At 42.0% G+C, this 26,892-nt stretch overlaps 1 protein-coding gene across 7 annotated transcripts in view; it reads right to left on the reverse strand.

Annotated features, from left to right (window-relative positions):
- The window catches only part of CLASP1 (cytoplasmic linker associated protein 1), a 246,796-nt gene that overhangs the window by 116,854 nt on the left and 103,050 nt on the right, over nucleotides 1–26,892 (reverse strand). For all 7 annotated transcript variants that reach the window (XM_065413102.1, XM_065413101.1, XM_065413097.1 and 4 more), the window contains exons 8-16: nucleotides 15,611–15,763; nucleotides 14,524–14,597; nucleotides 12,109–12,201; nucleotides 10,425–10,570; nucleotides 8,406–8,541; nucleotides 6,589–6,659; nucleotides 5,361–5,420; nucleotides 3,861–3,938; nucleotides 1,206–1,373 (exon numbers count right to left, since the gene is read on the reverse strand). In XM_065413102.1, the coding sequence (XP_065269174.1) occupies nucleotides 1,206–1,373; nucleotides 3,861–3,938; nucleotides 5,361–5,420; nucleotides 6,589–6,659; nucleotides 8,406–8,541; nucleotides 10,425–10,570; nucleotides 12,109–12,201; nucleotides 14,524–14,597; nucleotides 15,611–15,763 (979 nt within the window). The remainder of the gene's footprint in view (nucleotides 1–1,205; nucleotides 1,374–3,860; nucleotides 3,939–5,360; nucleotides 5,421–6,588; nucleotides 6,660–8,405; nucleotides 8,542–10,424; nucleotides 10,571–12,108; nucleotides 12,202–14,523; nucleotides 14,598–15,610; nucleotides 15,764–26,892) is intronic.

Genomic DNA, 26,892 nt, shown 5'->3' on the forward strand with positions numbered 1-26,892 from the left:
TTTGAGAACTCTCCACATATATGCTCCAAGGGACTTCACTGATCAAAGGCACAGGAAGAGTCTATTGCCAATGGTGATTATTCTCTACTCCCCTCTCTGCTAATCTAGAACTGGCCTTCAGTCCAGCACTGGTCCTTCATCACTGACGTCTGCTGCACTGAAACCCTTGCTTTGGAGCCAGTCTAGTCTGAGTGATGAATGTCTACTTAGCTCTCCCTGTGCTCCCACAACACTCTCCTGCTATTGCTAGACTGCTGGCCTGGCCCTCTTTCATTTTCTTTTTAAACATATCAAATATATATTTATGCAGTTATATAATTACTATGATAAACCTGGAATTACTTTTTAGAAGCCATCCCCATGTCCCCGCTGAGTACATAGTCATAAAGGGTTCGTAATAGACAACCATTTACTTATAGTAATAGACTAACAGGATTTATTGTTTAAATATAAATACTGAGGCTCAATAATACTCCTTAGAAAAGAGTATGAAAAAATTACCATGAGCATTAACAGAGCAAAAGAAGATTTCAGGTCCTAGGTAAATAGTGACTAATGTATTTTATACATTTCTTTGTAGGATGGAGGTGGATTTTACAATTCATATTGTAATAGGACAGTCCTCAAAAAATTCTAACGCTTTTCAGCTGGGGCAAATTTTGAGTCTAAATTCTTTGACTGCGTCCCTTCAAAAACAGCCAAGATACACAAAAGCAGCAGAAAAGCTATTCATTTTGCAGCTATATAATTTATATCTAGCTTGGCCACTTCTCTTCTTACAAGAAAAAGAAAAGACAAACAGATACACTCACTTCTCTGGCTTAAGGCTAAGCATCAAAAATTTCAGGCCAGACAAGTGTCTTTTTAAGTTAGGAGGGCTGACTAATACTGTCTGGCTGAGAATGAAAAGCCTCTTGTCCACTTATTTATGGATTCAAGACTGACTCCAGGATATTTAACAGTGTGGTTTTTTTTTTTTTTGGTTTTTTTTTAATATCTTGCCAGCCAAAAACCTCATATGCCATATTTTGGAGCTGGTCAAATGTTGAGGTCAAGAAATAAATGTGAACAGTGATCAGGGAGATGAGACACAAGGTTAAGCATGAAGTTGTGAATGGTAACGGTGCAATGTCCTAGTTGCTCACATTTAGGTGCATCTGCAGCTTAGTCAATAAAATCAGTGGTCATAAAGTACGGAGACTTACTTGAGGCTCTCCTGGGAACTGGAGGACGAGCGATCGGACTGAGGCAGGGATACAATGCTGTCTGAGTTCTTCAAGTGAGACTGCAGGGCTTTCTGATAGGAGGATTCCAACGTGTGATACAAGTGTTCTGCTTCTCTGTTGAAGTGATTGTGGAAGCCCCAATAACATCTGAAAATAAGATCCCAATATACCATTGAAAACTCCTTGTGACGTTTGGTGAGCCACAGCAGCTCAGTCACAGGAGACGTCCATCCCCAATGGCAATGGCTTAACTGAACCATTTCAGTAAAAACAACGAGGAGCCCTTGTGGCACCTTAGAGACTCACCAATTTATTTGGGCATAAGCTTTCGTGGGCTAGAACCCACTTCATCAGATGCATGGAGTGGAAAATACAGTAAGCAGGTATAAATATACAGCACATGAAAAGATGGGAGTTGCCTTAAGTGGGTTATAGCCCATGAAAGCTTATGCCCAAATAAATTTGTTAATTTCTAAGGTGCCACAAGGACTCCTGGTTGTTTTGACTGATACAGACTAACACGGCTACCCCTATGAAAACTGAACCATTTCAGTGATGCAGCCTTTCTGTGATGCATCTGAAACATACCACACAGGCCTCCGCTGCGTTTTGAGGAAGCAATTCCACACAAGACACACTGACCAGAAGTGGGAAGGCAGGGTGTGTACACCGTGCAGGGCATCACAGGAACACAGCTAGCACCAGAAAGGGGCAGAGTCTATACCCAGATGTCACAGCTCCAATCAGGAGGTCAGGAAGAACACCCTTAGCCCGTAAGAGCAGCGGGGATTAGACAAGACAGACACCCCATGGCAAGCTTCAACCCGCAATGTCCCAGTGAAAGGGGGAAATCTAGCATGAGTGCTGGTAAATACCATTAACCCTTTCACCCACACTGGCTCTATACAGGCCGAGGGGACACTCCATTGGTGTTTAAAGGGGTAGGACTGGCAAATTATTGTGAATTCAATAACAGTTTCTGAAACAACCTGCAATTGAAGACAGATCTGTGGGCCTGATTCATGACAGCAATAACAGAGATTTTTCTTTCAAATTGTAACATAACAGTGACTCCCTTATTCAATAACATTCAAAAGCAGATGTGTAGTAACTGACAATTATCCCTGAGATGATCCTGACCCTTTGCACAATACTGTGGGGCAAACTTTGGCTGCTTTTGAGGCAAATTTTAGGGAGTGCTGAGCTCGCTGCTCTCACTATCTTCAGTGAGAGTGGCTCAGCATCTCTCAGGATCTCGCCCACTCAAAAAAAGGAGAGAGAAACATTTCAGCACACAGGGACCAGTCTTGTGTGGCACTAACGGCCTCCCAGATGATGCTGAGCATCCTTACTTCCTGTTATAATCTATAGGAGTTACAGGCACCTTTCAGGATTAGGCTGGAGGACACTTTAAGAACAAGATCAATAAATGCAAATTAATCCAGAGCCGTTTGCACGTGACAGCTGCTCCCCAGACAGAGGAAGTCGTCAGCATTTTAATCTCTTTGGGATAAAATGCAAAAATTTAAATCTTAACATTGGCAATATATTAATTAAGAAAAAAATAAAGGCGAATTAGACATTCACAATAAATCCTCAAAGAGTCTGCCTAGCTACTAGCTATCTGGGTTACCTAGCCACATTGCTGTAATACCGGGGTGCCTATAGTATTTTCATGATTGGAGAAAATGCTCCTTCCCAAAATAATTTTAATACCCACTCCTACTATGAACTACCATTTCTTGAAGTGTAGCATTTAATCATTTGATTCTTCTAAACGAGTTCATGAAATGTAAAATGTACCATACGACAGCTTTCTCTCTCCGTATAAAGTTCACCTAGACTCTTTGGTTAATGGGTGCTTAGTTTAAGAACAAGTTCTCAGTATACCAAAACAACCTCCCATGGACACATACACACACTTTTGAAAATACAGCAGCGCCTCTCCTATATCCTTTGTGACAGGGAAAATCATTGCAAATTAATGAGATGTCTGTATCAGTGATTAAGAAAGGCAAAATAATGCTGCCTCACAATTGTACTTTATTAATTAACTCTGACAGTGGTTTTGATTATTTACAATATTTTGTAGTAGTTTAGAAAGTAATGGCAAGCCCAATCCTGTAATGTTTACTCAGGCAAAAATTCCATTAAGGACAAAGAGATTTTTGCATGAGATAAAAGAATCAGGCCTGAAACCAAATGATACTTGGCTATCAAATCTCACTGCCCTTTGGCAACCCAGTGTTTAATGGGAACAGGAATGAAACCACCAGATTTTATCTAGGCATTATATTGGTGGCAGATAAGTAAGAATTAGCAAAATGCTCTTGTGCTTCTAAGAACATACATTAATACATGGATTAATCCACGCTGGGAGAAAACCAAGTTACACATTGATGTAAAATGACCAGAATCTAAAGAAGCAATGAGTGTATGGCTGGGGTTTTATTAATAAGATCATGCTGACTGCTTTGTGGGTCCACTCCTGTTCCTGTTGAAGTCATGAACTGTTGCCATCGACTGCCATGGGAGTAGGAACAGGCCCTATGTGCGTTTGTCTTGGCTTCCGTTTTCCATCGCACACCATCCTGTGTTTATGAAGTGATACTTATTTTTTTTTAATCCACTTACTTTCTTGCCTCTATCCTTGCTTCAGAGTCTGCATCGTGGATTCCCTTCTTTATTGTTTCCGCTAATACTGAGATGTGTCTGAGATCAGAAGAAAACATTATTCCGCTAGTGAGTAAAGATGCAGAAAACCTCCCTGCACTCATAGATGAGTCTGCAAAGGTTAGTGATTTCTCCCCGCTCTCGGCAAACAGAGAGCATTTCACAGCTTCCCCCATTTCCACATAACATCCTTTAGGGGAGTTATTTATTTATTCTTACAAGTCAGCTTTATTTCACTCCTTGCTGCTGGAAAACAAGAGCCAAGCTGCATTCTTCAGAGGTCATTCCTTAGTTACCATGGAAACTACCAGGGTGTAAAAATAATCTCTTAACTCTTAAAGTAGCCCAGGGCAATTTGGGTTAATGAAGTAAGGATCAATCACCTTTCCTTTTCCCTTCACCTTTCTCTTTCTCCGCAGACTGTTAGTTTGAATGGCCATAATGTGTCTTACAGATATTAGTCTCTTATTATGTCCCTATTAGTTGTGTGTCAGCCTTAAACTAGCTATTCTGGCTTTATGCCTGGCATCTGGGAGGCAAAATCCCGCTCAGAGCGCCCCAACACCAGTGCACATGATATACCATCCTTTAGGAGTCTGCAGCATGCTCCAATCTCTGCATGTATCCAGCATCATCAGTCAGTTATACAAGGTGATGGGCCCACAGTCTTAGCTTCTCCTACCCCTTCAGGATGGCTCAAGCCCCAGGGGTTGTAGGAGGGAGTACTCCCCGGGCTTGGGTGAACACAGGCACTGCAACTGCACCCTCACTTGCAAGAGTCAGATCTTAAGGCCAGAAATCTAGGGTGGGAGCATAAGGGAAGGAAAAGGCCCCTTGTGTGCTCCCCTCTTTGCATACCAGAACAATCTAGCTCTTAAACATATAGGCCAATATAGGGAAAACTGGCTATTTAGAATAGTATTACTGCTTTACTATCTGGAATTACTATAGCATTATTACTTCGGAATAGCAATATTTTGGAATGATTGGACCACACAGTACTTGCCTGCAGCAGGAAACTGAAATGCCTAAGATCTTCTTTTCTGCCACCCCCAGTCCCTTCCTCCCATGCCTGGCTTCTCTCTGCCACTTGTTTTCAGTCAGGAAAATATGAGACCCCCTTGCTTGAGTTTAATCTGGAGAGTGGCAGAGCTCAAGAATTCATTGACCATCTTCTCTGCAGCCTGACTGGAGAGGACTCATTTCTCCAGTCCATTCAACAACGCTTTCAGGAAATAGCGTCTGTAGCCCTGGGATCCACACTTGTGGTGCCACCAGAAGCTCCAATATTTGGGAGGCCTCAGCAATTCCCCCAACAGCCTGCGCCTAAGCAGGTGCACACAGGGCCTCAGAGGACTCTTTTTCCCTTTTATTTTTGAATGGGGAAAAAACGGATTTTAGCAGTGAGGGTGGGATGTTTCAAGCCACAGTCCCGAAGGGACGCTCATGCTCAGATCTTACCTTTCTAGGGAGTGTGTTTGCCATTCCTGTAACAGCAAGTCTAAAAACTCAAAGCAGCGCCTGAAAGTGGGTAAAGGAGAAATATTGTCTGAGCTATTTAAGCTAATAAAGAGGCATATGGCTTCTAGTGGACTTGCAACCGCACATCAGTCATTTATTATTATTATGGGGCCCAGCTGAACACCAAAATCAGCAGTGACAACCCTTATTAAAATACTAGTGTATCTATAAAGACCAAATTCTACAAAGAGTTTTTACACTAAAAAATATGAACATACGCTACAGTAATGGTCTGAAACACTGGAATGTCACCACTGTATGAAGCAGTGCTCTGGACCCTAGCTGTAGACTATTACTTGTGGGGTGGTTTTGATTTTGCTTCTTTTTAATACAAAGCACAGTGAGATGTAGAGAAGATCAAAGTTAACACTACTTTGTAGTTGTTAGCTCTTTACAAACACTACGCTTCGTATCGAGTCTGAAAAGAAGGTATTTTCTCATCCCCATTCTTCAAATAGAGAAACTGAAGGACAGAGATGTTAACTGACTTGCTTACGGTATGTGACAGAGCTGTAGTCTGTAGGTGACACAGTCACCAATCATTCTTACTTCTGTTTGTCCAGCTAGAGGAGACTGGAGCTAAAGACAGTGGGCTTTAGCAGAAAGGAAATAATCATCCATTTTTAAGGCCAGAAGCAACCAGTGTGATTATCCAGTCTGACCTCCTGCATAACTCAGGCCATCGAATTTCAGAGAATGTGACTTTTACACTCTGGTCCGAAGGAAACGTACTACAAAAGTGGCTGGTAGTAGAAAATAGGAGCATATGTGAGGCCTCGGAAGGCAGCCAAACTAATGTGATAATATTATAGCAATATCTAAACATGCACAAACATACACAACTGTACAGTACACCCACACCTACCTCCCCCCTACATGTTAAATCAGCTACTTTCTATTTAAAGGCCATCCTTCCTTTTCAAGAACAGGAACAGTGATTCTTCCCTATACAGTGTGCAACTTTTAAAAAAAAAACACTTGGTTTGAATTTTTCATAGCGACCTAGGGGATTCAGATACATCCATTAATGTTAAGGGAAGATGTGCAGATAAATCCTCTACATCGCTTTGAAAAACTCAGCCTTTCCTTAAAAAAAAAAAAAAAAAAAAACAGGAAGTGAATTTAAGCCATTGATAAACAAGAAGAAAAGTTAAAACCTCATTCTCACCTTCTAACTGCAACAGACTTGGAGGTACAGTTACTGGTTATGATGGGTATTAGCCGAGGGATGTGCGTATGCTAGAACAAGAGAAACAGGGGAAAAACCTTTACATTTTAGATTTGTGGGAGTAAAGCCAATTTCCCTTAGTCATCCTAAAGCCAACATCCACACACTCATTTTGGCTCATTTTAAAAAATTCAGCCCATAGATAAAGGAATATTTTTAAGAAAGACATGGATTCCTTATTTACACTTATGGAAACAGGCTCCGGCGGGTCTGTAGTCACTGCTGTGTGAGACCCATATTCATCAATAGGCAGAAATCTCCAGCAGTAGGGTATGCCAAGGCTTCCCACAGCATGCCAGCCACATCACTGGGCAGAGGCCACACTAGTTGATTAATGGCCTTAGACAAGATGCACTGTCCATGTAGTGCTTACAAAGACTCTTTATATGAGGATGGGAAGGCAAGCGAAAGTGGTTTAAAAATGACTTCAGAGAAATATACACGCAACTCTCCAAAGGTCAAAATCCTTTGTTTCTGCAAAGACGTTTCCCTAATACATCTTATGCTGATAGCACTTGTCATCCACTCTCAAAGTCCTTTGCAAACCCTAACTAGTCAAGCTTCACAAGATCCCTCTGAGGCAGGTAGATAGATATTGTTAACTCCACTTTACAGATAGGATAACCAAAGGACAGAGAGGTAGGGCCCTGATCATGTACCACTTAAGTCAATGAGAGTTTTGGCCTCGGATTTCAGTAGGTGCAGGATTGGACCCTAAGTGAATTGCCAAAGATCATACAGTGAGTCAGAGGCAAAGCCAGGAATTAAACCTACTAGTCCTGATTCCTAACCCCCACGCTCCAATCACACAATCCATCATTCTAGAATAATGAATAGTGCACAAAGAAATAGAGTACTTCCATTTTCTTATACAAAGTAACACAGAGGGATACCCTGTTAAACGATGAAATTATTCCTAAATGATCTTCGAGCCTGTAAATATGAACATGGTTAGGTCTTATTGTGCAACTGGAATCTAGAGCAACCTGGAAAGTTATGATTTTGAACCCTCACTTGCTGACCAACAGCATTTATATTTAATAAAAGAGCTGCTAGTTCACCATCTTTAGTCACTTACTAGTACTATGAGAACTACTTTCTTTTCTACTTACAATCTAGAATGTATCTGATGGAGCATGCTACAGCCTGAACCATCAGAACAAGGTCTTCATGACACAAAATATCACTGCTAGGCTTCAATGCCAGATAGCTAATGATAATCTGATGAGTTGTCCCTTCCCCTTCCTACAAGCTAATGGCCACCCAAACACCAAATGCTACCCAGCCAGCAGCCTATAATTAACAGTGTCCCTAGCATCTGAATGTCTCTGTAGTGCTCTTCCTTCAGGTGGCTACACAACTTCCACTGAACAATTTAGTCAGTAAACTGCTAGATTCATAAACTGAGTTCATAAACAACAAGAGTCACCAAGAAGCAACTTCCATTGATAGTGGACAAACTATTACTCCTCATTTATTGTCAGTCTCTTTTTCCCTCTTGAACTGTGTTTCAGTAAATAATTTCCCCTGTTCTAAGACATGACATGGGGCTCAACAAAAGCTTCTGAATGCAGATATCATATCCAGATGAAATTCAAGGAAGAAGTCTCATAGCCAAGTTCTGCAACATTTAGGTGCTTAATCTATTTATTTAAGCTAATTTTCACCAGGGACATGTTCACATTCTCTCCTCAGTTCAGATCTGATCACAGATTTAAGCCTTTATAAGACAAAGTTTTGTTTTGATATATACTTACTCGGATGATTAATCTAACAGCTACGACACCAGAAGTGGACATTACTTTGGCACTGTTAGGAATCAGATTAAAGATGGTTGGCATGATGGCTTCTGCCCCATGGTCAAACTTGTTTCCCAAAACTGAAGACAAATGTCTGAAAAACAATTAAGAAATGCTGGTAAATATGCTTTAGATTATGCTAGTCATAGTAATGTAGACTATCTGACATGCACTATTTCGTGATTTTGCAGTCTCCTCTCTAACACCACCAAAGAAGAAAGAACAAGACATATCTCAAACATTTTTCAGTTTTCATCTCAAACCAGTGCTATGCTTTATGCTCATCCAGATTTTTAACAAGGAATAAATTCAGCATGGAAGCTCACCACATCACTGGCACCCTGTTAAAGATGCACCGACAAACCCATAGGGCACTGCTGAATAACTCGGTTTTCTAGCACTTGTCAGTTTCAGATTCTGTTTTCTCTCAAGGTTCTGTCTTGCCTTGACATTTGTGAATTTCATAAACGATTATTAAAAATGCCCTAGTCCCCTTTCTTCAAAGTCACTGCTCTGGCAGCATTCAACATTCAGTTACTACGGATGGGGGAACAAGCCCACAGAAAATAAGAACTGACCTGTACTTTCACCCCAAACTCAGTCTGAACCCAAAGACAAAACACATTTCATATTTGTGTCTTTATTATTCAATGTTACGCTGCCTCCTTGCCTGCTAACTTCAGCTCGGGCAGAAAGTGTGAGTGTGAAATATCACAAGAGAAGCTATTCTGTTGGCATTTCCACCCTTAACAGACCCAGGATGAATGGGAACTTTCCAACTCAATTTTGCAGTCTCCTAAGGGTCAGAATATTCACGTGTTTTCCATATAAAGCATCTGCAGTTGGTCCCTCGCTACTGAGTACATCGTTTTACATAAGATTTGTATCTTAATGGAATTAAATGAAATTAACCACTATAGGCCTGATCCTTCAGTCGTTAGCCATGACCAAATTCTGCACTCCATGCAACCCCACTAATTTAAAATGTGGGGTCAAGGAGGGCAAAATATGGCCCTCCACTTCTTTTCCATTGGATTCAGATACTCAGGGCACATTTCATTTTGTTATTTGGAATTGTGGTATTACACTATTGAAAAGCATTTCACAGCATTGTGGACTTGACCTTGACAGGTGCCGAGTACCCTCCATTTCCATGGTATTCAATGGGCCCTCTAGGTGCTCAACTCCTCAAAGGCCAGGCATTGCAACAGGAGCTCTGTTGTCTCTGCCAGTTTACAGAAACATATAACTCAGTCAAATCTGTTTGATTGTAAACTGACCCTTAGAATGTCGCAAGTATACCTGGGTCATGAGCCCAGGACCAAAGAGCTCCACCCTCCCCCCCCTTTTTTTTAATTAAAAACAAAAATCTGTGGTGTCCATACTAGAGGTAATGTGATCACCGAATATATTCTGTGGTTTTACAGGCACTATTTTGTATTTGAATAACTTAGAAACACTTTGAGGATTTTTTAAAGCTAGCTTTGGCCAGCAATAAACCCATAAGGACAGATTTTGCCCTTTCCTACATTGGTTATCAATCCACAGTAACTCCATTGAAGTTAATGGAGCTACTTCAGATGGACACCGGTGTAACTGAGATCTGAATCTGGTCCATAATGTGAGTAATTGCTTTCAAAGGTTAAAGCTGATCAAGGCCTGCCCAATCAACATTTCCAAACACCATCACCATACGGAACCCATCCCCACAGGCTGTACAACCATCACCATACGGAACCCATCCCCACAGGCTGTACAACCATCACCATACGGAACCCATCCCCACAGACTGTACAACCATGATTAATGACCCGCAGGAGCATGGTTTTTAAATGGTTGTGGCAAAAACCAAGTTCTAACGCCACTTTGTCTGTCCAGTACTGACAAGGCCAAATGACATCATAAATGGGTTCGAGCCAGGATCTCCTCCTTTTATCAAAACTAATTGTAGAACACAGTTTAGAATGTACTCCTTACCCCAACGTGATACACGCCTCTCGCACTACCTGAGACCGCAGATCTTTAGCAGATAATTTAAATGCTCCATCCAGCAGGCGTAAGTGTTGGAAGAAGTTATCATGCTCAGCAGCTCCAGCTAATAGTAAGGATCGGATCCTTTTCAGCTGTTGGCAAACAAGATTTAAGGACTTACAGGTGACAAAATAGCAAGACACACTGGTATCTATTAATGAGAAATAAAAACACTCAGAACTGTGTTCAAAACTAGTGCTCATTTTTCAACTTCCCTGTAAAAATATGAATGTGTTGAGGAATAGGTTCTTAACGCAATCTAAGATCACATATTTCAGGGATCAACATATTGAATAAAAGTAAGAACATTCATACGTTAGCCTTGGCCATGCTACAGGAATCCAAAAGTGTCATTTACAATTTGACCAATGACAAAATGTGGCAAGCCAGACATTTACTTTTCCAATCGTATCATTAAAGTTATCGGGACATTTAAACAAGTCAAAGAATTTGAAGGTTGCTCCTCCATTCCCCTCCATCCATTTACGTTTAGGGAAATGAACATCTTGAAACATTCAAGTGCATTGTATGCATTGAAACGCTATAATTTTCTCACAGCTCTCTCATTAAAAAGATGGTCTGACTTGAAAAGCCACAACTCAGATTCTGATCTCAGTTACACCAGTGTAAATCTGGAACATCTACACTGAATTCATTAGAATCAGGCCTTGTCTACACTAGGAGTGAAATCCTGCCCCAATGAAATTAATGGCAAAATTCCCACTGACTTCAATGAGGCCAGGATTTCACCCTAGGGAGCTAGTTTTAGCCACTGATATAACTACACCAATGCAAACAATTAATCATGGTGTACCACTATCAATTCACTATTAGACTTTAGAACCAAGGTTCAGACTGAGGTAAACTGCACCAGTGCAAATCACTGCTTGGACAAGTATGTCAGGGCTACACTGGGGATTTGCACCAATAAAATTACATCACTGTATTTACACCAGTGGCAGAAACCAAGAGTGTAGAAAAGGTCTTATGCAGATTTGCATCAGTGTAACTTACAGCTTGTCTATAAATAAGACTCAAACTCAGCATGTCCATTACAGGTCTGATTTCCTATCACCTTGCTCCTCCATGCAGTCATTTCCACCTGTGGCCAGTGGATATAAAATGCTACCAAACTGTTTTACACCCACTTTGCACAGGTGTAAATGACTATACAACCTGGAAGGCAGTGAAGAAGCAGGTCTTTTGCACGTATCCATCTACCCAAATGGAGTGCAGAAAGGACACTTTTCACAATTTTGAACTCCACTTTTGAAAATTTGACTCTAAAGTCTAATAGCGATTTTCTAGGTTAATCTATTTGTTTGAAAAATTAAGTATATCTTAAATGTATGACGACTTATTCAATATGATGCCTGTTCATGATATTTAAATTCCTATAAACCTAATACTTCATGGTTTCCTTAATGTAGGAGTTTAAATTTAGTCCCATAGTGTGAAATTCACTCCATGCAGAGGGCCAGTATAGTCACTGTACCACTTAAACTACACATCAGCCCTATTTAGACAACTTCAGTGGTGCACAGAACTTGTGCTGACACTCTGCAAAGGGATGAACTTCACCCATAAAAACCTTACATTAAAATAATTAGCATATAGGTCCAATGCTTACTGCAGATACTCTCTGCTCCCAGTCATGCTTATCATCCGATAGGATTTCCCTAATTTTGTTTATGGATTCTTCAAGGTCTCGGCTGGAATAAATCTGTGAATTAAAAAAAGAAAATGTTATCAAGATAAAAGAAATACTTGCTCCAGTGAATCAGAAGATTTCTTAACTGAACCTCTAACCTCCTTCACTCCTGAATTCTTTATTACCATGTGCAAAAGAACACACACTGCGTGTGGCTCTTAGACTCTAAGGGACTAATGTATTACACAAAATCAAGAAATATTAAATGACCATACAGGATGTTAAAGTGTTATCATTTTTTACTATTATACAGCTCTACAATTTAAAAGCAGTAAGCATTATTTCTGAAGTCAACGTCATACCTAAAACAGTCTTCCAGAGGGTCATACAAAACCACCAATAAATATAGAGAGACAAATTAACAAAATTTGATACATAAATTACGCCCACAAAGTGTGTAAATACCCACTGCATAAGTGAAACCCATATTTGTTGTGCTTATAAGGACCTATTTACCCTGTAAGTGCCGGTTTTTACTGGCACTGTTTACGTACCAGTGTTTGAAAGAATGTCCCAAAATAGCACATTAGCCACACGAACAGACAACATTTAAAAAGCTGAAGAGTAGCTTTAAACGTACAGGTGCAAAGAAGATTCCAAATGTCAAAGTGCAAGAGTTCCACTGCATCAGCACATAGGAAGTCAATGCCATCGCTACAAAAGACTAACCAAGAAGGCTGAGCAGCCAATAGTCCTGAGTTTGCTGAAAGCAATTTTGCAAGAGTAATATATGCAACATGCCAGCAACGTAAGATAGGCTAGTCATGAAGTCAGTGGGCCAAATTCAGCCCTGAGCCTGTAACACCCACTGAAATGAGTGTGAATTGTGCATACATGGAGGAGAGGAGAATTTAGCAATAGTCAGCACACAGTTCTGTCTGTTTTCCAAGTGTTGCACACACACACACACACACACACATTAACTACTACCCCTTTTCGAGTCAGTTCAGTATTATCATCTCCATTTTACAGAGAAGTAAAAAAACCTCTGTTTGTCCTGGTTCCTATCTGACATGCATCTCCAATTTGTGTAAGATCACACAGTTCAGAATCAGAATTAAAACTCCAGAGCTTCTGGCTCCCAGCTAGAGTTCAATCCTCTATTCCGTGATGCTTCTCTAATGTTGCCACTGTATATAGTGGAAAACAAGAAAGCAGCTATGCAATGACATCATGGTATAACATGCATGTTACCAATCCAGCTTTGGTATCTTCAATATTCTGCAGCCTGTAGGGAAGGCCAGATACTGCAGTGGTCAACCAATATAAAGGCATGAATCGGGACTGTAATAATTAACTCTGAGGACAATCAAGCAATATTCCTTAACTGAGAAAAGTAACATTTAATGATGCGTTTTACTTAACCTTGGGAAGGCAACTAGAATCAAACACCGAGATCCTTGGCAAATGTTGAAGTGAGAATAACTCCAGTGAAAATAACCTCTGGGTAGAAAGAGGTGGGAAAGTCAGAGAATTCCTGAGATTAGTGTAAAATCCCCTAGTCGTAACAGGAATAGCTGAAGGAAGTCTGTCTTCATCCATTCAAGCACTGAGATAACAAAGAGGAGCCCACTAGTATTTGAAGAACAAGTCAAATGAACCTGAAACTATTCAGTCTGGCAACAATTCGGGTCAGGACAAAGAAAACTGTGAGTTGATGAAAGCGTAGAGATACTGACAAATCCTACATGCATGTGACTGCATTTGAAAATTTTCCACTGTTCAAGTCTACAGATACACAATAAGTGAGTTTGATGTTTAACCGTCTCTCTTTCAAGTATCAGAGTTAGATGAACCCTCTACTGAAGTTATGCTGAGTCCTCTTCATGGCCTTCACAAGTCTCAGCTCCCAGTCTTCAGGAGGTGCAACATCTTGTGACTTGCCTTTACTCTCTGTCCACAAACTAGTCCACTGGCTTTAGGGAGTTAGTTCAGGATCCAGTTTAAGATAACCCGCTTTCCTCATTTTAAACATGCTCTGTTGGCTTGCTCCAGCCAACCTCACAGCCCTTGTCTCTTCACTTTCCTCCCATTTCCCTCTGTCTGTCGAGCACTGACTTCCCTTTCAGTCCTCCAGACAATTGCTCCACCGCTCCTCTGCAACTCCTGTCATTTGGAATCCCCTTCCTGTCTCTCTCTAACTCACCCACTCTCCATCTCTTTCCAAATCTGAAAATGAAAACATCTCTTTACTCCCTTGCCTCCCTCTTTATTAGAGCTTGCCACCACTGAGGTTAATGGGCCTCAGCTATTGATTTCAATGAGAGCGGGATTGGGTTGGACATCTGGGTTATACTGTTATTGTTAAATATTTTAAAATGTATTTCTTCTTACCTGAACTGTTGGGACGTCATCAAACGCTTTAATAAAATCCTCCTCATCAACAGCACCAGCTCCCTCTTTGGCTGCTGACAGATAAATGAAAAAGCCTTTTCACCCTTCTCATCAACAACAGTATAATCACTAAAAATATGCTTAGTTCTGAAAGCACCTAAAGAAGAGAGAAGTCACACCCCCCCCAAACCTACATGGAAAGAGTGTTACAGCTGTAATGGAAACAATAAAGGCAAGGAAATTCAAAGCAAAGCACAAACTATACACAGCATCCTTCAATTCCTAGGCATAACAGAGCACATTACAAAGTCGTTTAAGGCAGCCATTCGACTGTTAGGGGTGCTGCCTGAAAAGATGAGATGGAATATTTACTTAAGCTACAAGGGAGTTTTTCTCTTAAAGGGTTTAGTCCCATTTATAATTGACGAATGTGTGGATCTCCTGACAGGTACACAGACTGAAGATACAGAGATGGGGAGAAAAGGTAAAGGCTTAAGGACATTATTCAGATGACAGTTATCGTTTGAGAATGGAATCAGGAAAGTTTCCTTTAGTTGCAATTTGCAAATAAATTCAGAGTCATTGTTCAGTTTTCTTTTCACCCTTTAATTAGAGCGTCAGAAGTTGGAGGTCAAGTGGCACAAGTGTTAAAAAAACAATTTGCCAACTGTTTTATATTTGCATGAAACTGGAGTTTAGCACATACATTTTTGACCTTATTTGTTAAATAAACAGCCTGTGTTATTTAAGCTATTTGACTACAAAGGTGTAGTTCCTTTAGGAGGAAAAGGTGGATCACTGCACACTGTTGCTTCAAACACAATGTTGAAGCTCACTATGTGGATCTGGATGTGGGAATCATTTGCAGGTCCACTCTTCCAGAACACATTCTTGGTGTTCAGCCAGTATAAGTCTCATGTTCTCAGACAGAGCAATTCACCACCCTAAAGAGGGCCTGCTTAGCACAAGGACTATGCAGCACTTAAGTCCTCAAAATAAGGCTTAAATGGGACTTCAGCAGTGCCTAAGTGTTGTGCAGGCCCTTTGCAGAAAGGTGAGTTTCACCCAATATGCGATATTGCCTTACCTGTGGACTTTGAGCCCAGAGCTGCAGACCCAAGTCTGCGAGCCGTCCCCATGCCAACTCTGCGGGAGTTTGGAGGGGCCTTTGAAGATGTAGATGAACTGGCTGAGGAAGGTCTGTTCCCATCCACAGAGTCTTCATCATCAAAATTTTTATCTGAGGAAGAACCACATTCAGTCATAACTAAGGTGAAATTAAAACATTTCCCAACTGGTGTGCCTATATTGGAGCAAGTGCTCTGTGCATTTCCTGCAAGAATACTGGAGACAGCTCTCACTTCAACAGCTTTTTAAGGCTTCACTGAAGTTATTTTTAAAAGAATAAACCAACAAGCTATGATCAATGCCTGCATCCAACCGTCCTTTCTACATACAAATTCAAGGAGCTGGTCAGCTCAGGAGATCTACAGCTTTCCACCTCAAGACGAGTAAACAGGCCTTAGTGTAACTGAGAATTCAGGCAGTGGTTTGTAGTCATAGCTGAGATCAAGGACTGAAGGGCCCATAGATCCTCAGCTACCCTCTCACCCCTAGAGGTGGTGCCTGTACAACAGGACTGAGCGCTTGTCTTTACTGTAGCTGGGCCGATATAACACATCTGGTGAAGAAGCACTATGTCGACGAGAGTGCTCTTCCGTCTATGTAATTAGTTTACCTCAACGAGAGGCGGAAGCTATGTCAACATAGCTTGGTGTAGACAGCACTTCAAATTGATTTAACTTACGTTGCTCAGGGGGGTGGTTTTTTCATACCCCAGAGCGATGTAAGTTACGTTGACTTAAGTGCTGGTGTAGACAAGCCCTGAGGCCTCAGAGGGGCAGTGTGGGGAAGACCACACAGCAACTGTCCATGCTGTACCTGCATTCTATGGATCAATAAAAGACACTGGCTTTCAGGGCTGTGAATCATGCAACTTTCAAAAGCCCTAAATCCACTTTAACTTGTTTTTAAATGACAATTTGCTACATAGTCAGTCGGAAGGTGTAAAATGTTTGGACGGCTAATCCGGGCTTTGTGTGCTAAGAAAATCAGATTGAGTTCTACTATGTTTCCCCCCAAACCTACTCCCACCACACAGCCCTTCAGGATCACATTACGCCCACCTAAGGTGATCTCCTTTTCAAAAGGCAAAAGCAGGACATATGCAGGAGCCCTGCCCGCCTCTGTTGGCCCTGCAATCTACCCCTTCTCTCCCCCCCAAACTCCCACACCCTGCTCCTCCTCTTCTCCCCGAAGCCCCATCCCCGGCCAGGTCGGAAGCCAAAGCCGGGCCATAGTAAGAACTGCCCGGGAGCCCAGGCTGCTGTGGGGAGCCCCGGACCCTCCACCTGCCCTGGGCGGAGGACCAGGGTGCCCAAGACCAGCCCCTGGCCCGTGTCCCCGCCCCCTGGGGTGCGCCACCCAGGGCAGGTGGAGCGTCCAGGGTTCCCCATAGCAACCTAGGCTCCCTGGGCGGCTCATACTACTGGCCGACTGCAGTTTCTGGCCTGGCCAGGGGGTGAGGTCTCAGGGGGAGAGAGGGGGAGGAAGAGCAGGGGGCAGGGCTTCATGGTGAGAGGGGGCGAAGGCCCACCTCAGCTCACCCACACACACACACACACACACCAGGAAGAGGCTGGCGCTGCCCCTGAGGCTCGGGCAGGCGCGGAACAGTGCCACAGGGAATCCAGGACAAATGTTGTCCCAGAATTATTCAGCCTGGGACCGGGACTTGAACTCTGCATTTCGGGACTGTCCCACCCAATTTGGGATAGGTGGTCACCCTGCACCCAACCTCCTTCTGTCTGGAGGTTGAACATGATTCCCTCTGGCTGGACCCCATCAATGCCATCTTTCATCAGCCAGAAGGGTCACTTCCAGCCAGGGGTTGAGCACATTCAGCACTAACCACTCCATTGCCTCAGGAGAGCAGAGATCATTTATCAGTTCTGGGCATACATTAGTCACTATCTCCCAACTCAGCAAACCATTTAAGCACCTGTCTAAGTCCTTCCCTATTCAGCAAAGCTTTTAAGCATAAGTTTCACTTTAAGCATATGCCTCAAGTGAAGTGAATGCTTAAGTATTTCAGTAAATAGGGACGGACTGAATAGGGTCGATGGGTGAAATTCCACCCAGCATCTGGTGAGCCTGCACAAGGCCCCCTGCACCATTTAAATCCTTATCGTGGGGTGGTGAGGATAGGCTTGTCCAGACTTTTAGAACGGGGTGAATTTCACCCCAACTACATTTTCTTTTAAATTCTTATCGAGAGCTATATAGATATCAAGTAAAAGATTCATTACTATATATATATATATATATATTATATATATATATAACCACCCAAGAGGAAATCATTACTATAAATATAACCAGATAACAGATATTCTGCATTATTTCAAAAGTAGCACTTTTATCTAATACTATACATCTTGTTTCAGTTACATTAATGTTCATCTAGACTGTCATTTATTTAACGTAAAAATAATCTAGCAATTGTGCTTTTCCAACCCTGACCCCCCCCCCCCCCGCCCCCAGCACACACAAAGGGTGTGGTTTCCTATTCCAGATAATAAAGTAAAATAAAAACTCAGAAATCAAACATTAAGAACGACCTAATTTTTGTAGCATTTTAGTAAAACTCCATTAATTTTGCTCACATTCCAATTTAAAATGAGCTTTCCTGAGTATTAGCTATAAAAAAAAAAGAGGCGAATTACAATCAAATGGATCTTCTTGTCAACATTGTGGCCAAATGTTTTTTTTCTAATATCTATGTTGAATAACCTTTAACATCCAGAGAGAATTTCCTTGACTGAAAATTAAGGATAATATTCTGGCACATTCAAAACTGCATACCAGGTCTTTCAGCAGCACATGTATTGGACAGAAAGAGAAACAAAGAACAGAAACAATCTGAATGTGGAGTTCATAAAATAAAATACAACCAAATCAACTATACAGTAACATGAAGAAGCACATTCTTCCCAATTCAACAGCTGATGGTCACAATCATCATTTATAATAAAGATCAAATTTTGCACTCTAGCTATAAATCCTATAGGGCCAAATTCAACCCAGGTGTAATTCCACTGACTTCACTGGGTGTGCGCCAGGGATAAAATTTGGATCATGGTGTTTAACATTTAACAATCATGACTATTCTCCTGCCTTATGACCCCAATGTTCATTTATGAATGATGCTCAGTAATATCTAGCAGAGACATGCCTTACTAAAAGGGGCCTTTGTCTGCTCACTACTCTGCTCTCTCTCTCAAAATTTAAAAAAATGCAATTTGCTTAAAATCTCTTCTATTCATTTATAATCATTAAAAAGAAAAAAAGAAGAAATTGCTTACAAGTACATATCCTTTTGCAAATAAGCTTCCTCAACATTCCTTCATATTTTCCATAGCATGCCCAGATGTAACACTGTTTCACAGACTGCTGCAGACTTCAGTCCAGAACAGAATCAATCATTGCCCCTTGTATTCATTAAGCTGCTGTCTTCACACATAGATTTAAATAGCTATGGCTTCAGTCCTGTTTGTACAACTGTGGCTCTGCAGGATTCAGATGAATGCCCATTTTAGCCCAGAAAACTTCAGGCCACTTCTAGGAAGGAAATTCACTGCTACTGTTAGTAACCCAGGACAGACAATCCAAGACTGAAGACAAGCTTACTCTGACTTGCTAGCTTGGCTCACAATAGGAACTAGCATGAGTTTATCCCTTGGGAAGCTCTAACGGGAGCATCTCAACAGCTGTCATCATTTGTCCATGACGAATAAATTTAGTCATTATTCATTTTACAGCGTAACCCCTTCAGGTCTGTGTGAGGTGTAAAACAAGCAGGAGATGTTATCCCAGGAGCTCAAGAATCTGAGCAGATAATGGGCCAATGCTCTCTTCACCATAACTACTGATTCCTGCATTCCTGAGCCGGTACATCAGGGAGAACATCTCCAAAATAGCATGGGACATTTTAAAACAAACTATAATCGTGAGAGTCTCAAGTCTTCATTTGAAAACTATGAAACGCTTGGGCCCTTAGAAATTTCAGCTGATCATTGTAGCTGAGTCTCTTGTTAGTTACTTACATGGGAAGTATTTGAGCAGAGCATTATTCTTGTAAAGAATGTTGGTTTACACCTGAGCTATTCTTGCCCAATACATTTCTAGCTAAGATGCTGCATTATGGTCTTTGGGCCTGATTCTGCAAGGTGCTGAACACCCTCTGTTCCCACTGAGGTCAATGTATACATCTGAGTATTCCCAAGATACCTACTACTGCCTGGGGATCTAAGCATCAATGGATCCTGGAGTGCTTGGCATCTTTATAAGATGAGACCTTAAAGACTAATCCCACATTGTTTGAACTTGCATGCCTTAAATTAAGCAACTAAATCCATACTTAGGCACCTAAAAAAAGAGTCACTGACCATCCACAATGAGATCAATAGGACCTGTGGGTGCTCAATGCCTCTGAAAAACAGGCCTCTGTTATTTCGGTGCCCGACTCCAGGCTAGCAATTTCAGGAATTTTGGCCTAAAGGAACTTGTCCATCTAAATAACTAACTTGGGGATTGTTTTAAATCAGCATATGCACCAAACAACTGAATGGCTCAGAGAATTGATATTAAGGTACACAAACTTCACCTCTAAGTTACCTCTTCAAAACCAGTCCAGGTTGGTGTGACAAAGCCATTACTATCTGGTTATCTGATGCCCTATGTGAAATGTGCTAGTGGGTCTCAGTCCAGATTTCAGACGAAGATACCCACATCACACACACAATAAAACAAAAAACCAAATGGCATTAACTAGCCAGCATGTACACCAGGATTAAGTGAGAATGGAAGATCAACTGGCCGCCCCTCCCTTGAAATAGTCCCCTCCAGGTCAGAGTGAAGGGGCAGAGGCTGGGTAGTGTAGGAGAACCTTGCACCTATAGTGTACGTGTCCTGTAATGAATGCACATAAGGAGGTATGGAAAGAGAGGCACATTTTGGTACACTTGAGACTAAAGACTGCAAGCTCAATACTAAAGCACAATGGACAGATAACGCCCAAATATCAGAACCTCCAACAGATGCACAGCAAAGGATATGGTGCCCCACCCCAATGCCAAATTACATTTGGTGTACATAACAAACCCCTCCTTAGCATCCTGTACTCCATGCCATAACCCTGTGTGTACTGGCCTATTTTATTCTGACAAATGCCCCTTGAATACTTTGATACCCTCAAGTCCAGCATCCGGCATCCCTGTCGCAGGCTGAGACTCCTTTAGGACACAAATGGCTTTTCACTCCTTCTGTGTGGGTATCAGATCAGCCTCTGAGTCAGATAGCTACAATTTAGAACACTTTTCTCATTACCATGCCTGGGACATCCCAGGATTTAGCCCCACCATTATATATTCCCTTGAATAGTTATATTGATTTTACAGATATCTGGAAAAACAAAGTTAAAACACACAAAGGGCAAACAATGAAAACAAGCCTAGAGAAGGGCTATTCTCCTTGGCAGGGTGAAATGGGTAAAACTGAATGTTGTTCCAAACACAAGAAAATAAAATTGTCCAGGCACAGCATCTCCTCAATATGGTTTCTCATTCAGCACAGTATCTCCTACCACCTCATTTGACTCGTCACCCCCTCTCTGTATCTGTTCACTGCCTCCCCCTTCTCCAAATCAGACACAAGCTTCCTGTCCACACCTTAAAGATCCTGCTCTATCTAGCTACTCCATTAACTCACTGCAATGTCAGTTGCTGCCTTCACTCTGCAAGTGTTCCCAGCCTTCACCACCATCAGTTGGCTTTTCCAACAAACAGCTCCATGCTTTCTCCCACGCTTCCCAGTATGAATAGGAAAAACTCCGGCACAAATTCCATCCAGTCATCATCTTACCATCTTCAAAACTCACTTTGAAGTGAGTTCTCCTTAAAATTTACCCAATCCACGATCCCTAAAAGACACGACCAGCTGAGGACAGCTAGGTAAGCCGTGCCTATGGCTCATCGCGTTCAGATGTTCCTACTTCACTGTTAACTCGTCCTCCTCATTCTGTGTATTTCATCCATCTGTTGCCTTCTGTTGCAACCTAAATTGTAAACACTTTGAGGCAGGCGGTGTCTTTTAAAGAAGGGTCTTTATGGTCTATTATATCAGAGGGGTAGCCGTGTTAGTCTGAATCTGTAAAAAGCAACAGAGGGTCCTGTGGCACCTTTAAGACTAACAGAAGTATTGGGAGCATAAGCTTTCGTGGGTAAGAACCTCACTTCTTCAGATGCAAGTAATGGAAATCTCCAGAGGCAGGTATAAATCAGTATGGAGATAACGAGGTTAGTTCAATCAGGGAGGGTAAGGTGCTCTGCTAGCAGTTGAGGTGTGAACACCAAGGGAGGAGAAACTGCTTCTGTAGTTGGATAGCCATTCACAGTCTTTGTTTAATCCTGATCTGATGGTGTCAAATTTGCAAATGAACTGGAGCTCAGCAGTTTCTCTTTGGAGTCTGGTCCTGAAGTTTTTTTGCTGTAAGATGGCTACCTTTACATCTGCTATTGTGTGGCCAGGGAGGTTGAAGTGTTCTCCTACAGGTTTTTGTATATTGCCATTCCTGATATCTGACTTGTGTCCATTGTGTCCATGGCCCCACAATATGCCAACATTTTTATGGCTGACCTGGAACAACGCTTCCTCAGCTCTCGTCCACTCACGCCCCTTCTCTACCTACGCTACATTGATGACATCTTCATCATCTGGACCCATGGGAAGGAGACCCTGGAAGAATTCCACCATGATTTCAACAGCTTCCACCCCACCATCAACCTCAGCCTGGACCAATCTACACGGGAGGTCCACTTCCTAGACACCACCGTACAAATAAGCGATGGCCACGTTAACACCACCCTATACCGAAAACCCACCGACCGCTACGCCTACCTTCATGCCTCCAGCTTCCACCCCAGACACACCACACGATCCATCGTCTACAGCCAAGCACTGAGGTACAATCGCATCTGCTCCAACCCCTCAGACAGAGACCAACGCCTACAAGATCTTCACCAAGCATTCTCAAAACTACCATACCCACACAAGGAAATAAAGAAACAAATCAACAGAGCCAGACGTGTACCCAGAAGCCTCCTGCTACAAGACAGGCCCCAAAAAGAAACCAACAGAACTCCACTGGCCATCACCTACAGTCCTCAGCTTAAACCTCTCCAACGCATCATTAGTGATCTACAACCCATCCTGGACAATGATCCCTCACTTTCACAGACCTTGGGAGGCAGGCCAGTCCTCGCCCACAGACAACCCGCCAACCTTAAGCATATTCTCACCAGCAACCACGCACCGCACCATAACAACTCTAACTCAGGAACCAACCCATGCAACAAACCTCGATGCCAACTCTGCCCACATATCTACACCAGCAACACCATCACAGGACCTAACCAGATCAGCTACAACATCACCGGCTCATTCACCTGCATGTCCACCAATGTTATATATGCCATCATATGCCAGCAATGCCCCTCTGCTATGTACATTGGCCAAACTGGACAGTCACTACGCAAGAGGATAAATGGACACAAGTCAGATATCAGGAATGGCAATATACAAAAACCTGTAGGAGAACACTTCAACCTCCCTGGCCACACAATAGCAGATGTAAAGGTAGCCATCTTACAGCAAAAAAACTTCAGGACCAGTCTCCAAAGAGAAACTGCTGAGCTCCAGTTCATTTGCAAATTTGACACCATCAGATCAGGATTAAACAAAGACTGTGAATGGCTATCCAACTACAGAAGCAGTTTCTCCTCCCTTGGTGTTCACACCTCAACTGCTAGCAGAGCACCTCACCCTCCCTGATTGAACTAACCTCGTTATCTCCATACTGATTTATACCTGCCTCTGGAGATTTCCATTACTTGCATCTGAAGAAGTGAGGTTCTTACCCACGAAAGCGTATGCTCCCAATACTTCTGTTAGTCTTAAAGGTGCCACAGGACCCTCTGTTGCTTTTTACATAGTCTATTATAATATTCCTAATAATAAATAACAACACTCATCCTTTAGGTAAGGTGGAAGGAGACAGCTTTCTTCTCTCACTCCAAGGGCTCTATGCCAAGTACTAATTAGGGTGTTTAAACCCACCCTTTTCTTCGATCTAAACTAACATGTTTCTATTTCCTTTCCTTGGTTAGGAAATGTCAATTTAATCATTTTGGCTCCTGTTACAATTCTATTTAATCAAGAGTTAATTAATTAAGTTACTCCCACTGTAGTGTGTGTTAGACTCCCATTATGGAGAGTAAATATCTTTCTTTTAGGAATCTTGACAGTTGGAATTGTTTTCTGCTTCACCAACACATCACGTTTATACAACTCACACTGTGGCTTTAATGTGCATCCTACCAGCTTCCCAGACGGAAAATGAGCAGACTGTACACTCACAGCCAGTACAAGTACTTTCATTAGCCTGGTAAATTTTTTTTCTCCTGAAGGAAGTATCTCAGAAGACAATCACATATTATGATAAAAATCACATTTGCTTTAATTCTACCTTTAATAATTCCAGTATAATCAATCATATTAAGGAAAGTGGTGTCCAGATACTGAGGTGATGAATGCCCTGTAATAGATTTGACAGTCAGATACAACTTTTATACAGCACCATAAGTATGTACACAAGAGAGAATAAGCCACAGCCCCGAAGACTTTATAATCCAATACCAACAAAGACTGCCAAATTCATGAGTCAGCCACTGCAGAACACTGTACTAGAAGATCAAACAAAACATTCCATGGTCTCATTGTTGCTAATTCTCATAACTGCATCACAAGCCTTGTTATATTTAGAGCTTTTTTAAAGCCTCAGCTCTTGGAGTCAGGTGATTCTAATAGAATTTCAACTTTCTTTGAATTTTTTTTTGGGGGGAGGAGCTATTTTCTTTTGTAAATTTTATTCCTTATGGCTGCAGAGAAAAGCTTGAAAACATGAACCCTAAAGACTCAAAAACCAAAAGCCTAATAAAAAGACCCTAACATATATTAATTCTAAATTCTCATGATTTTAAGCTAATCTCATGATTTGTAGGGGCCAGGCTCATGAGTTTTAAGCACTTGGGGTTGGCAACACTGTGACATAAACTACAAAGTTACTGTGGCAGTTTTCCGTGGTGGTCTATGAATATTACTGCCGTTATAGAATGGTGGCCAAGTGACCCAAGAGGGCGCTTTCAAATCCATTATCCATTAATCTAAGGAAGCTATAAAACAGGAACCAAAAAAGGACCCAGTCCTACCTTCCTTATTCAGGCTAAATGTTCATTGATGTGAAAAATCCCATGAAGTGCAAGATCGTTATTTGTATTACAGTAGCACTTAGAGAGGCCACAGGCAAGCTCAGGACTCCACTGTGCTAGGTGTTGTGCACGCACATAGTAAGAGACAGGCTCTGTCCCGAAGAACTTAACATTGAAATAAATAGACAAGACAGGCAAAAAGTGGGAAGGGAAACAAAGATGATGTGATTTGTACAGCACCTAGCATAACGGGGCCCATGACTGGGGCTCATTAGTGCTACGGTCATACAGATAAATAATAAAATAATAATAATAATTTGCCCAATGTTACAGCTGTGAATAAAACCCTCATCAATTGACTCCTGGTCTGGTGCCTGACCCACTGTAAGACATTATGCTAACCAAGGAAATTTACAGCACAGACATTGAAGAAAAACGCATGATTTAACATAGTTTTAAATTGAATGGCAAAGAGAGAAAACAAATACAGCTTTTCCTATGCTACACTTTGCCTGCCTGTCCCCAAAAGGTTTCTTTATGAGGATTTTCAGAACTCAGGGCTCCAGTTAACATTCAGGGTCTGTTTGCATAGAGATACGATTATCTCTCAACACAGTTTTCCACTGCTTAGTTCAGAGTATATTTAATTATCAACAATAGCTCATTATTTTTATACGTGAATGTTTCAGCTTTTCCTGTTGACATCAGTAGTAGGTTTTCTCTTTTTTAATTTGCCGTTTGGATCCTTGAAAATTCCCTTTAAATTATGCTTTGGGAAGATGTCAGCAGTAGCTGTGAGTAAAGATATTAAACCATCCTCCCAGGCTCTCTCATTAGCATAATATTTATGACCCACTTAGCATTCTTCTCAGTGAGCTGAGCTCTAGTGATACTGATCAATGAGCAAGACATGTATATGGCATGGGGGAAGAACATTTTTAATAGTCAGTAAAGAAGTAGGAATAGCTTTCCAGAATTAGAGGTATTAATCATATTACTGCCGGTGTGGCTGTGGTGAAGTACATTTTTATTTTTAAAACAGTAAGTAAAACATCACGATGGATTTTCTGTTTAAACACATACTAATGATTTGCACTTCTACAGCACCTTCTATCAGAGGATCTGAAAGTGCCTTACAACTATTAAGCCTCTCAACCACCTTGTGAAGCAGAGCTGTATTATCCTCCTCCCCCATTTTACAGCTGGACAGACTGAGGCAGAGTGGTTTAAGTGACTTGCCAATGCCATCCAGGAAATCTGTGGCAGAGCCAGGAACTGAACACAGATCTAAGCCCCAGTCCTGCTATTATCAAAACCATCCTCCCCCTCAGGGGTGAAAGTAACTTAAAGGACTTACCGGTACTCCGGAGTCCTGAGCAGGGGGCGTGGCCTCAACTGGAAGAGGCGTGGCCTCAACTGGAAGAGGCAGGGCCTTTAAATTGCCCGGGCCCTTTAAATCAAGATTTAAAGGTCCCGGCTGCGGCTGGGAGCCCCGAGGCCTTTAAATCACCCCCGGAGCTCCCAGCTGCAGAGGCGGCTGGGAGCCCCAGGGCTCGGGACAATTTAAAGGGCCCGGGACTCCCGCCGCTACCACAGCAGAGTTCTGGGCCCTTTAAACCACCAGGGGAGCTCTGCCGCCGCTACCCCAGGGCTCTGGCAGCGGGGCTCGGGTGGCGATTTAAAGGGCCCGGGGCTCTGGCCACTGCGGAGAGCCCCGGGCCCTTTAAATCACCAGCCAGTCTGGTACGCCGTACCGGCTTACTTTCACCTCTGCTCTCCCTCCACCTCACCCCCAGTGGCTTTAAGAATCAGAGTAATATTCCAAATATGCAGATATTCCCATTGTAAACTCTGTTTCAAGATTATTATATACAAAAATATATATACATAAAGAGTGACTGACAAACACAAATCAACTCTTGTGTGAGTGGCACAAATAAATGTGAATAAACTGAAAAACTAGTCAGTGTTTATTAAAAAATGA

This window comes from Emys orbicularis, chromosome 11 (genome assembly GCF_028017835.1).
Source record: "Emys orbicularis isolate rEmyOrb1 chromosome 11, rEmyOrb1.hap1, whole genome shotgun sequence".
NCBI classification, from domain to species: domain Eukaryota; kingdom Metazoa; phylum Chordata; order Testudines; family Emydidae; genus Emys; species Emys orbicularis.